The 14,307-nt window shown below is 41.4% G+C and overlaps 1 protein-coding gene across 2 annotated transcripts in view; it reads left to right on the top strand.

Annotated features, from left to right (window-relative positions):
• Positions 1-514: 514 nt before the first annotated feature.
• Positions 515-14,307, top strand: part of LOC133550050 (syntaxin-binding protein 6-like) — a 136,332-nt gene continuing 122,539 nt past the window's right edge. The window contains exons 1-2 of one of the 2 annotated variants that reach the window (XM_061896063.1): positions 515-588; positions 5,585-5,782. In XM_061896063.1, the coding sequence (XP_061752047.1) occupies positions 5,629-5,782 (154 nt within the window). In that variant the 5' untranslated portion in view covers positions 515-588; positions 5,585-5,628. The remainder of the gene's footprint in view (positions 589-5,584; positions 5,783-14,307) is intronic. The other variant, XM_061896064.1, reaches the window with a different exon arrangement.

Here is a 14,307-nt window from a genome sequence, read left to right as displayed (position 1 = left end):
ACCCCTACCGTTTATACATAACATCTATACTTATATCATGTATATAAAACCTTAATGGAGCTGGTTAGATGTTTTTTTCAAGGGCTTTGTAGGCAGAATAAAGCGACTCCAATAGGTTCCATTGTTATCGGACTTTTGATCGCATGTATTTAATATTTGGAATGCATTACAAAAAGCAAAACATTTGCTCTATACTTACATAATCATTGTGAATAATTGGCAAAATTCCCCCCAAAAGTGCAGTTCCCCTTTAAGGTCTGTTTTTCATTGTGTACTGACACGATAGTGTAGCTTTTGGACCCACTTTCTCTCACCGCACAGTAGTTACAAATAGTTACGGATGACACATTGACTTCTCGGCAGTACGGGCGGCTGGTGTGGTTTGTGCTGCTTGAGTGGTTGTGTGTGTCTCCAGTGTGCGACTGATCAAATGCACAATTCTCGTGGGAGCATTTGGACCTAATTAACCCACTTTTTCTGTCCACAGGCATCCACTTTAAGTCAGCAAACTTGAGAATTCTGCACTCTGACATGAACAGTGACTCCATTCAAATCCAATCAAACAATGTTGTAAATCGTCGACTTTTGGTAGGCCTGGGCAATATATTGATTTTATTAATAAATTACCAGTTTTTCTCTTTTGCAGATGATTAAAAAAAAACAACAACAAAAAAGTTTTTCCTGAGTGGAGATTCACACCACAACACCACAACATGGCTAGTGCTAATTTGAATGAGAGTGAGACGTTTGTTCCAAATAATATTCTTGTCAGAAATTGCGGTAACATACGTGGAACAAATGACTGCATGCTGCAAATAGCAGCAGCACAACAAACGTATTCCAGCATCTGAAACCGAAACATTCAGTCGAGTGCGGGGAATGCAAATGTCCTGGCAAGAAATCTGCGTTCAAAGGACTCCGGCTTATTAGTGATTCTCAAAGCCCAAAAAAAGTCTGCGGGCTATAGAGCGTTTTCATTTCGGGCTCCAGTACTCTGGAATGCCCTTCCGGTAACAGTTCGAGATGCTACCTCAGTAGAAGCATTTAAGTGTCACTTTAAAACTCATTTGTATACTCTAGCCTTTAAATAGACTCCCTTTTTAGACCAGTTGATCTGCCGTTTCTTTTCTTTTTCTCCTATGTCCCACTCTCCTTTGTGGAGGGAGTCCGGTCCGATCCGGTGGCCATGTACTGCTTGCCTGTGTATCGGCTGGGGACATCTCTGCGCTGCTGATCCGCCTCCGCTTGGGATTTTTGCAACTCAACGCCAAAAAAACGGAAATGCTGATTATCGGTCCTGCTAGACACCAACCTCTATTTAATAATACAACTCTAACATTTGACAACCAAACAATTAAACAAGGCGACACGGTAAAGAATCTGGGTATTATCTTCGACCCAACTCTCTCTTTTGAGGCACACATTAAAAGCGTTACTAAAACGGCCTTCTTTCATCTCCGTAATGTCGCTAAAATTCGCTCCATTTTGTCCACTAAAGACACTGAGATCATTACCCATGCGTTTGTTACGTCTCGCCTCGACTACTGTAACGTATTATTTTCGGGTCTCCCCATGTCTAGCATTAAAAGATTACAGTTGGTACAAAATGCGGCTGCTAGACTTTTGACAAGAACAAGAAAGTTTGATCACATTACGCCTGTACTGGCTCACCTGCACTGGCTTCCTGTGCACTTAAGATGTGACTTTAAGATTTTACTAATTACGTATAAAATACTACACGGTCTAACTCCATCCTATCTTGCCGATTGTATTGTACAAAAAATGTACAGAAATCCGCGCCACTGGTTCATTATTGTCACCGATGTCCCACTGGGTGTGAGTTTTCCTTGCCCTTATGTGGGCCTACCGAGGATGTCGTAGTGGTTTGTGCAGCCCTTTGAGACACTAGTGATTTAAGGCTATATAAGTAAACATTGATTGATTGATTGAAACAAGACCGTAATGACAAACACATTTGGGTTAAAAAGCATCATACCGTGGTGTAGGGCTGGGCGATATATCGATTTATACTCGATATATCACGGGTCTCCGTATGATATAGAAAATGACTATATCGTGATATTCGAGTATACATTCTCACACAGTTGCTTTTAGCTGCGGGCATTACACTGCATGCGTTTCCCACTCTTTCTTGTCTCTCCTTCTCACAGAGACTTAAATATGCGCACCTTCTTACATACGTCACGCGTGCAATGTCACACGCCCTCCCCGAGCAGAGAGGTAGCTACAAGGGTAAAATTAGCTCTGTATGCTAACGGTGCGTTGCGAATGGTAATATGACAGAAAGAAGATGCCAATCTGGTAAAAAATGAAGGAAGAATTAATTCCCCCACAAAAAACAGTACGGTGTGCATCATCTGGCGGTAGTTTAGCTCCGAGCAGGAATATGTTGAACAATTATGCGGCAAAAGCGTTGCTACAAAAAGTAGCGGCACTGCTATTTCATTTCCTATTATGCAGATCATTTTTTTGGACAGTTATTGAAATATCTTGTGTGACATCATGCACAAAGAGGACTTTTATTTGTTTTAAACTATTGTAGTGGCATTCTGTACAAAAGTGCACTTTAATGTAGTGTTTTGCGAAGTCATCTTAGTGCCATCATGCACAAAAGTGCACTCATAGCTTGTTTGAAAATGTCTGACAATCTTGCACTTTCTGTTTTGAAATGACATTAATGTTTGTGCCACTGCTTAATAACTGTTTAATAAATACCATTTTAGTCAATTGACTTAGTTGGGATTTCCCTATCTGCATGAAAGTTTATAATGATTATAATGGCGCAGTGGGAGAGTGGCCGTGCGCAACCCGAGGGTCCCTGGTTCAAATCCCACCTAGTACCAACCATGTCCTGACCAAGACACTTCACCCTTGCTCCTGATGGCTGCTGGTTGGCGCCTTGCATGGCAGCTCCCTCCATCAGTGTGTGAATGTGTGTGTGAATGGGTAAATGTGGAAGTAGTGTCAAAGCGCTTTGAGTACCTTGAAGGTAGAAAAGCGCTATACAAGTACAACCCATTTATCATTTATTTATTTAATGCAGTATGAACAAGAATGATTTAATGTAGACACATAGAATCATCGTACTGCTGTGATTATATGCATCAAGTGTTCATTCAAGGCTAAGGCAAAATAGCGCGATATATATTGTGTACCGTGACATGGCCCAAAAATATCGAGGTATTAATAAAAGTAGGGATGCACCGATTAATCGGTAACCGAATATATTCGGCCGAATATGGCAAAAAAAGCCACATTCGGCCTTCGGTGGAATGAGTTAAAAACAAGGCCGAATAGTGGCGTGTGACGCAATTTTTTGACGCGGGTTGATTGGCAATACTAAATTGGCCCTAGTGTGTGAATGTGAGTATGAATGTTGTCCGTCTATTTGTATTGGCCCTGCGATGAGGTGGCGACTTGTCCAGGGTGTACCCCGCCTTCCGTCCGATTGTAGCTGAGATAGGCGCCAGCGCCCCCTGCGACCCCGAAAGGGAATAAGCGGTAGAAAATGGATGGATGGATGGATGGGTGACGCAATCAACCAACGTGCAGTGACGCGGTGACGTTGAGATATGTTGTGTACCTGTATAAGTGTATGAGGTTACAAGCACACACTCTGAGATTTAGTGGGGCCTCTGTTTACATTATTAGCCTGTTGTTTAGGCTACCTGTATAAGTGTAAGAGGTTACAAGCACACACTTATTGAGATTTAGTGGGGCCTCTGTTTACATTATTAGCCTGTTGTGTAGGCCACCTGTATAAGTGTATGAGGTTACAAGCACACACTTAATTGAGATTTACTTGAGACTTCTGTTTACATTATTAGCATATCTACTGTGGCTAAGCAGACTTTTGCCAAAAGGACAATAATTCATTTGTTTTGGGTTTATCCACTTTAATGCACTTTATTTTTTTTTGGAATGCATGTTTTGTTTGAAGGCCTAATATAAATGAAAAACTTTGTGCTTTTTTTGAAAAGCAAAGGCTACTGGAATATTAAAAAAATGTCAATATTCAATAAAAAAATTACTTTATTTGAAAAACATGTCTAAATATTTATTCTAGGCTATTTATGCAATATTAAATTTTTTGGGAAAAACTGCATTCATTATTCGGTATTTGGTATTCGGCCTTCGGCCAAGCGTTTAAATTTTATTCGGCTTCGGCCACAAATTTTCATTTCGGTGCGTCCCTAAATAAAAGGCCGTATTGCCCAGCCCTACTGTGATGGAATAATTTACACCTGGTATGTATGATGATATCATTTTAAGATGAGAAAGAAGCACAATATTGAACTTTCACTATAGCAGTTGCTCTGCACACTGGCAGGATGTGTGAGTGAAAAAGCCTGCATTTATCCAATTACTAGAGTCCTGTCAATGTTTTACTTGATTATTTATTTGCATACAATGTATAATACTACATTGTGTCCTAGCCCTTAGCGCGCTAGTTGCCAGCTGGCAATTCCAGCGCTTATTGCCTGCCAGCGTTTCGTGACACAATACTGTTTTTATTTGTGTATCCTTAATGGTATCTATTATGATTAGTTTAATGCAAAATACAAATGATAGTTTCATACAAGACAAAATAAGTAGTCCTTCTCTCCATCAGTTTGGGAGTCCTTGGCCCGGAAAGCGTTGACAACCCCTGTTCAAGACCAGTGTGTTTCAACCAGTTAGTGTGCCGTGGGAGATTATCTAATTTCACCTATTTGGGTTAAAAATATTTTTTGCAAACCAATAGTCTGCAAATTATTTGTTGTCGTTGAGTGTCGGTGCTGTCTAGAGCTGGGTATAGTAACCGTGTAATACTCTTCCATATGAGTAGGTGGCAGCCGGTAGCTATTTGTTTAGTAAATGTCGGGAACAGCGGGAGGCAGCGTGAAGGTAAAAAGGTGTGTAATTCTTGAACCAAAAATAAACAAAAGGTAAGTGCCCCTAAGAAAAGGCATTGGAGCTTCTGGAAGGCTACACAGAACGAAACAAAGACTGAACTGGCTAAAAAGTAAACAAAAACAGAATGCTGGACTACAGCAAAGACTTAATGTGGAGAAAAGACAGCATCCACGATATACATCCGAACATGACATGACATTCAACAATGTCTCAACAAAGGATTAAAAACAACTGAAATATTTTTGATTGCAAACAAAGTAGATGCGGGAAATATCGCTCAAAGGAAGACATGAAACTGCTAAAGAAAAATTCTAAAAAAAGATAAAAAGCCACCAAAACAGGAGCGTAAGAGAAGAACCAAAAAACTACACACAGGAAAACAGTAAAAAAACTCAATAAGTCACGGCGTGATGTTACAGGTGGTGACAGTACAGAGACAAGAGCTATAGATGCATGGTTGATTATGGTTCGAAGTCATATCCAACAATTGCCACAATGACTTTTTACTGTCAACTGAGTTTTGTTTTTTAATGATTTCTGCTGATGGTGTGCCACCAAATTTTTTCAACGCCAAAGATGTGCCTTGGCTCCAAAAAGGTTGAAAAACCCTTCTCCAGACATCATCAATTATCTTCTGTCGTCTTCTCTCTCTCCTCTGCCCACTCAGTTGAGCGCACTCTTGGAACCGGTTGGTCCCGCCAGTTGTCCGGGATGAGTGCCAAAGCAGCCATCCACAAGGAGGTCTTCGTACCCCACGACGAGAAGATGCTGGTGGCCGTGCAGGTGAAGCGGAAGACCAAGAAGAAGATCCCATTTCTGGCAACTGGCGGACAGGGGGACTACTTGACCTTCATCTGCCTCTCAGGTGACTGCCTCGAGTCACAAATTTCCAAACGTCAGCCTTAATTCCCACTCTGATGTTCCCGATGACGAGTGTGTTTTCTCTGCCGCGCTAAATCAATTAACGGCTGAGCTGTAGGTCAACCCTGATTAGATTTACTCCGAAATTGAATGATTGTTACGCTACAGAGGAGGGTTTAATTTCGGTTTCATTGCCTGTTAATTGAATTAGCTATGCGTGGCGCGGTAAAAACAGAGCTCGCCAATTTGAGCCTGAAAGCGGCGGATCAATCAAATGGGAAGTCGAAATGGAAATCTGGGTGCAAGAGATCGCATCGCAATGTTCAAAGGTTTGGAATTAATCACGACTTGTTGGACTTAAGTGTTCATTAAAGCTAGGAAGGACGTAGACTTTAGTTAACATAAATCAGTTTCAATCAAGAACACTAATCCTTCTTTATCAACTTTTCTTTGTAATGCACAGAATGAGCCCAACTCTTGAAAATCACTTGTTTTAGTGCGGAGATGTTGGGCGGCTATTTTTTCATTGGCCTCTGGCATATCTGTAATGGTTATTAATTAGGAATGCACCATTTTTTACAGAGACCAATACGTTCCTGCTCCTCAAGACTGACCCTGATGTTTTTTTTTTTTAAATAATTTTTTGAAATTTAGCTTTAACTGTAGTTTGTGCACACATAGAGGTAACAAAGTCATGGCTGTCTTGATTTTGCAATAATTTCTACAATGCTTATTTTTTGTGATAGAGTGATTAGAGCACATACTTGTTTGTCCCAAAAAACATTCATGAAGTTTGGTTCTTTTATGAATTTATTGTGTGCCTACTGAAAAGTTGACCAAATCTGCTGGGTCAAAAGTATACATACTGCAATATCCATCCATCCATCCATTTTCTACCGCTTATTCCCTTTTGGGGTCGCGGGGGGCGCTGGCGCCTATCTCAGCTACAATCGGGCGGAAGGCGGGGTACACCCTGGACAAGTCGCCACCTCATCGCAGGGCCAACACAGATAGACAGACAACATTCACACTCACATTCACACACTAGGGCCAATTTAGTGTTGCCAATCAACCTATCCCCAGGTGCATGTCTTTGGAAGTGGGAGGAAGCCGGAGTACCCGGAGGGAACCCACGCATTCACGGGGAGAACATGCAAACTCCACACAGAAAGATCCCGAGCCTGGATTTGAACCCAGGACTGCAGGAACTTCGTATTGTGAGGCAGACGCACTAACCCCTCTGCCACCGTGAAGCCCATACAGCAATATACACTATCAATTTTGGTGATGTAGAAAATTTACAATCAAATCAAATTAGCTTCATGGCATGGCCTCTAAACGTCATGTGAGTCATTGTTATTGACGACATCTGTTGACTTCTCTGATCCCATTTAAATAGGGCTCACGTGATGCAGTCATTTGCCTCAGTTACAAACGCGACAATGGGAAAGTCAAAGGAACACAGCACAGATCTGAAAAAACTAATCATTGACTTGAACAAGTGACGAAAGTCACTTTTTGCCATTTCAAAGCAGCATAAGGTCCCAAGAGCAACAGTGCAGACAATTGTTCCTAAGTATAAAGTGCATGGCACAGTTTTGTCACTGCCACAATCAGGAAGAAAACGCGAGCTATCACCTGCTGCTGTATGTATGTTTTATTGGCCTTCATTGCAAAGAGATCAATTGTTTCCTACATTAGCACCATTGTGCATGTTTGCAGAAGGCCCCCTCTCTATTTTTAGCCTGAGCCGCATTTAGTATAACGATCAAAGCGGTTTTATCACATTGTCCTGGTGATCTGTCCATGAATACATGTACTGTAGGAGCATTGCAAAACTTTATGTATGCGCAGTCATTCAGCTATTACGGTCATTGCGTGCACGAAAAGCAACAATCCAGTCTGTGTGCATAAGAGATGCATGGCTGGTGTGACTGTGAATGCCCATATGCACTGTACAGTACAGTATGTAAGGCTGGGGGTGGGGGTTGGGTTGGGACTTTCAGTAGCACAAACTTGAGGGCCCCTGGCCATACAGTGGTCGAGTTATGTAATGCATGGTCTGTCACAGCTGAACAGTGAAAGGAGGCAGACACAAGCATGAATGTGGTGCCAAGATAAAACACTAAAACATCATTGACGCTGTACTTCAACATGCTTTCATAGCTTTCTACGATTGCTAGATTTTATTGTGCATGCATTAACCCATTCATCAAATTCACTCATTTGACCAGAATGACAACACATCTCAGCTTACCACAACAACGACGAAGTATAGCCACAGTTTTCTTTCATGAAGATGCAAATCTAAAAGTAAAAACCGCACTCTTGACAAATATAGACGTACACCTATCATTACAGTAGCAAGACACCTTTGCAAGAAACAATAAAGGTATTGCTGCATGCTTTTGCTGGGGAAAAAAGTAGAGTCCGACAAATACAAAATCAAGACCAATAGTTCACATTGAAATGTTTACATAAAGAATTGCATGTGTTAATGTTAAATTACTTTTTATTTTTAATGATTTTCAACGGGACATTTTTGCCGCAAAGAACAAATCAGTCAGTTTTTGTGTAATTTTGCCATTTTAGGCTCATGTAAGGGGACCTATGATGATAATCCACATTCAAAACACTTCCTTGTGGCCTAGATCAATGGTTCTCAAATGGGGGTAAGAGTACCCCTGGGGGTACTTGAAGGTATGCCAAGGGGTACGTGAGATTTTTTAAAAATATTCTAAAAATAGCAACAATTCAAAAATTGAATAATACTTTGGCAAAATAAACTGTGAAAAGAAATGCAACAATGCAATATTCAGTGTTGACAGCTAGATTTTTTTTGTGGACATGTTCCATAAATATTGATGTTAAATATTTATTTTGTGAAAAAATTTTTAGAATTAAGTTCCTGAATCCAGATGGATCTCTATTACAATCCCCAAAGAGGGCACTTTAAGTTTATGATTACTTCTATGTGTAGAAATCTTTATTTATAACTGAATCACTTGTTTATTTTTCAAAAAGTTTTTAGTTATTTTTATATCTTTTTTTCCAAATAGTTCAAGAAAGACCACTACAAATAAGCAATATTTTGCACTCTTATACAAGTTAATGAATCAGAAACTGATGACATAGTGCTGTATTTTACTTCTTTATCTCTTTTTTTTTTCAACCAAAAATGCTTTGGTCTTATTAGGGGGTACTTGAATAAAAAAAATGTTCTTCGGGGGTACTTCACTGAAAAAAGGTTGAGAACCACTGGCCTAGATAATATGTATTGGATATGTTTCGGTGTAAATTTTGCTCCACAGTCACAATTCTAACCCGTTTTCCGAGTCCGTCTCCAAAGATGTTCGTTTCTGGAGGCTTTCCCAAATTGCAAATAAAACCACACCGGCCCTCTCCAAAAAGATCATATCTTTTTGAAATTGTACACTGTTTATATAGAACTTGAAGTCATCACCGTTGTGTTTTTCAAAATGTGGTCAAAAATAAATAATCTATAGATTCACCCGGTCACAATGTTAGTTGTACCTGCACCATAGCTGCCAACTCTTCCGGATTCTCTGTAAAAGAGAACATAATGTTTCTGTGAGGCTTTACAATACTAAAGTTTGTCAATCATAATGACACATTTACATTGTTTAAATGGGGTATGCTAAGTCTCCAACCAAAGCAACATCAAAAACGAGGAAAAGGAAAAATCCTTAATGTACCACAATGGTTAGAACTGCACACAGAGTACAGCTGGTGTTCTCATGAGCATTTAGCACTGATCACTAGCAATGTAGCAAATACATCATCTCTTACCATCTATATAAACTCTGACAAGCACAAGCTGCTGAAGCCACAAAGCAGAGCTAAAGCAGGTACGTTACGCAGAAATATTTAGCTAGTTAGCCAGCGGGCCAACTACGGCCAGCGAATACCGTTGAATAGTAGTCAACAACTTCCTTGCTTACATTTCTGAAGCAGATTTCTAACGGCAGCCAAACACTTAACAGACCATTGTTATATTTGTGTTTTATTTTCTAACACACCCGGTACACGCAGGATTTATGACAATTTTTTTTAAGTAGTTTATAAAAAAATAGCAGCGTGCTCCTGTCACAGAAAGGGTCTTTGACTGTCACAAAGTATGACTTTTTGACTCTTCGGTATTATTCATATGATGAGATAAAGTATGGAAGTCCTACATTATATTTATAAAATAAATATAAAAAGTTAAAAGTTAAAGTACCAATGATTGTCACACACACACTAGGTGTGGGGAAATTATTCTCTGCATTTGACCCATCACCCTTGATCACCCGGGAATCATTTATGGTGATTTAACCCCCAATTCCAACCCTTAACGCTGATTGCCAAGCAGGGAGGTAATGGGTCCCATTTTTATAGTCTTTGGTATGACTCAGCCGGGATATGAACTCACGACCTACCGATCTCAGGGCAGACACTCTACCCACTAGGCCACTGAGTAAGTGGATAAAGTGAATAAGCGGTAGGAAATGAATGGATGGAGGATATACGTAAATATAAAGGGTGGAATGCCGTCTCCGGGTTGGGGAGGAGACCCTGCCCCAAGTGGAGGAGTTCAAGTACCTAGGAGTCTTGTTCACGAGTGGGGGAAGAGTGGATCGTGAGATCGACAGGCGGATCGGTGCGGCGTCTTCAGTAATGCGGACGTTGTACCGATCCGTTGTGGTGAAGAAGGAGCTGAGCCGGAAGGCAAAGCTCTCAATTTACCGGTCGATCTACGTTCCCATCCTCACCTATGGTCATGAGCTTTGGGTCATGACCGAAAGGATAAGATCACGGGTACAAGCGGCCGAAATGAGTTTCCTCCGCCGTGTGGCGAGGCTCTCCCTTAGAGATAGGGTGAGAAGCTCTGCCATCCGGGAGGAGCTCAAAGTAAAGCCGCTGCTCCTCCACATCGAGAGGAGCCAGATGAGGTGGTTCGGGCATCTGGTCAGGATGCCACCCGAACGCCTCCCTAAGGAGGTGTTTAGGGCACGTCCAACCGGTAGGAGGCCACGGGGAAGACCCAGGACACGTTGGGAAGACTATGTCTCCTGGCTGGCCTGGGAACACCCCGGGATCCCCCGGGAAGAGCTAGACGAAGTGGCTGGGGAAAGGGAAGTCTGGGTTTCCCTGCTTAGGCTGTTGCCCCCGCGACCCGACCTCGGATAAGCGGAAGAAGATGGATGGATGGAGGATGTAAATATTTAAGCTACAAGTTATGTCCCCAGATTCTTAACTTTATGAACATATGACCCCATAACCGTTTTGTTAAATCTAGAGTTTTATATCTTGATGTTATTTTTGTATTTGATCATGTTTTTAAAACATTTTTAATCAATCAATCAATCAATCAATCAATCAATCAATCAATCAATCAATCAATCAATCCATCGATATACAGTAGCCCTTAATCACTAATGCTTTAAAAGGCTGCACAAACCCCAACGACATCAGGGCACAAAAAAACTCAACCCAATGGGACAACGAGAAACATTGGGATATAACAGACTGTCGCAAGTACCTCTTAGAAGTTAACAAGACTCTACACAAGACTAAAGTACCTTGACAGCCACCCATCTGTTCAAAACTTTACTGTAATTATCCAAGGCTGTCGACATCAAAATAACACAAATATCTTTCATCATCATTTGTTATTGCTCATCTCGTCTTGTTGGCTCGTCATTCAGGAAGCTGTGGTCTAAAGTGATACTGTACTTGTTTTGATGACGGTTTTAGTGTCAAATGGAGGTACTCTTTAAAAACAAGGCACATCAAACATGTTTTCATTGGTTATTCAGCTATATTCTGTACTTTCACGGGGAATCTGATTGTATGTTAAAAAGTCCAAATTATCATCTGAGAGTTAAAGGGGAACATTATCACAATTTCAAAAGGGTTAAAAACAATAAAAATCAGTTCCCAGTGGCTTGTTTTATTTTTCGAAGGTTTTTTTCCAAATTTTACACCTCCCGGAATTTCCCTAAAAAAATCTTTAAAGTTCTTGATTTTCGCTATTTGCCATGCGACTATCCATTTCCCTGTGACGTCATACAGGGCTGCCAATACAAACAACATGGCGGTTACCACAGCAAGATATAGCGACATTAGCTCGGATTCAGACTCGGATTTCAGCAGTTTAAGTGATTTAACAGATTACGCATGTATTGAAACAGATGGTCGGAGTATGGAGGCAGATAGCGAAAACGAAATTGAAGAAGAAATTGAAGCTATTGAGCGAATAGCTATTGACGCTATTCGGCCATAGCATGGGTGTACCTAATGAAGTGGCCCATAGCATGGCTGCCTTATTAGCCTCGCCGGTAAAATGTGCCGGAGTACCCGGAGGGAACCCACGCATTCACGGGGAGAACATGCAAACTCCACACAGAAAGATCCCGAGCCTGGATTTGAACCCAGGACTGCAGGACCTTCGTATTGTGAGGCAGACGCACTAACCCCTCTGCCACCGTGAAGCCCTCCAAAGACATGCACCTGGGGATAGGTTGATTGGCAACCCTAAATTGGCCCTAGTGTGTGAATGAGAGTGTGAATGTTGTCTGTCTATCTGTGTTGGCCCTGCGATGAGGTGGCGACTTGTCCAGGGTGTACCCCGCCTTCCGCCCGATTGTAGCTGAGATAGGCGCCAGCGCCCCCCGCGACCCCGAAAGGGAATAAGCGGTAGAAAATGGATGGATGGATGGATGGTAAAATGTGCGGACCAAACGATCAGGACTTTCGCATCTTGTGACACTGGAGCAACTTAAATCCGTCAATTGGTAAGTGTTTGTTTCGCATTAAATGTGGGTATCTAGTTTCAAATGTACATACAGCTAGCGTAAATAGCATGTTAGCATCGATTAGCGTAGCATGTTAGCATCGATTAGCTGGCAGTCATGCCGTGACCAAATATGTCTGATTAGCACATAAGTCAACAACATCAACAAAACTCACCTTGGTGATTTCGTTGACTTAATCGTTGCAAATGCATCTGCAGGTTATCCATACCTCTCTGTGCCATGTCTGTCTTAGCATCGCCGGTCAAATGTGCAGACACTCTAGCAAATTCAATGGGGGTCTGGCAGGAGATTTCTTGCCAGTGGTGCAACTTGAATCCCTCCCTGTTAGTGTTGTTACACCCTCTGACAACACACCGACGAGACATGATGTCTCCAAGGTTCCAAAAAATAGTCGAAAAAACGGAAAATAACAGAGCTGAGACCCGGTGTTTGTAATGTGAAAATGAAAATGGCGGGTGTGTTACCTTGGTGACTTCACGTTCTGACGTCATCGCTAAAAGACCGATAAACAGAAAGGCGTTTAATTTGCCAAAATTCACCCATTTAGAGTTCGGAAATCGGTTAAAAAAATACATGGTCTTTTTTCTGCAACATCAAGGTATATATTGACGCTTGCATAGGTTTGGTGATAATGATCCCCTTTAACCTATGCCTGTGGTTGGTTGCAAGCAATGGAATAACAAAAAAAAAAAAAACAACCTAGTTTGGAGAGCAGGAATTCTTGTTAAAGAATCGTAAAGAGATTCAGGAAAACTTTTCTTAGCGTTTCTTATGTTTGGCTTAACTTTGACTTCTTATTTCACTATAAAACAACAGTATTGCCATAAAGTCTAATACACTCTTCGGCATCTCACCAAATTGGGAGCAAAATTAAAACCTAGAGTCGAGCTAGTATGTTCTGCTGCGATATTTCTGTAAGTTTCTCTCAGAATTGTTTTACCGCCCCTAACAACAACAACATCACAGGGGTTTTTCTGGAGAGAAGCCAGCAAGCTCAACGCGGCCCAAGTCAGTTAGCGAGCATTCTCTTTGATCATTGGGCTCCATGCGGTGCCTTTATGGCTGGACCTCAGGGCAGAATGTTTGGCAACAGAGATGAGAGAGCCCAAGATAAGGCCTAGAGAACGTTTCACCGGCCTCACAGTGTTTTTAGTCTTGCATGATTCTCACAGGATCTCTTACTGGTCCTAGAGGACATCATTCCTACTTCTTCAACCTCAGGAATTCAGTTTGCATCCTTGTTGTGGACTCCCCCAGTCTGTCACAACACAGGCCTCTGTGTGTTTATGCTGGATGATGTTGTGTGGATGTCAGTGTGGGCATCCATGTAGGAGTATTCTCAAGAGAGTATTACAGCACACATGGCTATGTAGGCATATTGTAAGATGGTGTGTTTGCAAGTTTGATTGCCTGTGTAGATTGTCTCATACACGTCCACATGTGTGTGTTGGATCAAGATCGCATAATAGTGACTATAATTGATTATAATTTGTGGCTGTGGGTTGTGCTCCAAATCCTTTGGAGGACATGAGGTAGAAGAGTTACACCAAAAAGTATTTTCATGACTGCATCTCTCTCTGGATAACTTGAACAGTTATCGCTAGAATTGTCCCCCCTTTTAAAGATATGTTGATTTACAAACTAAGAATTTAATTCAGTAGTTGAGCCTGGTGATTCATTAAATATTGCACTCACACCTCCAGCCATCTCC

Source organism: Nerophis ophidion, linkage group LG03, assembly GCF_033978795.1.
Source record: "Nerophis ophidion isolate RoL-2023_Sa linkage group LG03, RoL_Noph_v1.0, whole genome shotgun sequence".
Lineage (NCBI taxonomy): Eukaryota > Metazoa > Chordata > Actinopteri > Syngnathiformes > Syngnathidae > Nerophis > Nerophis ophidion.
Note: the sequence above shows the minus strand (reverse complement) of the source record. Positions and strands in the feature narration are given on the sequence as shown.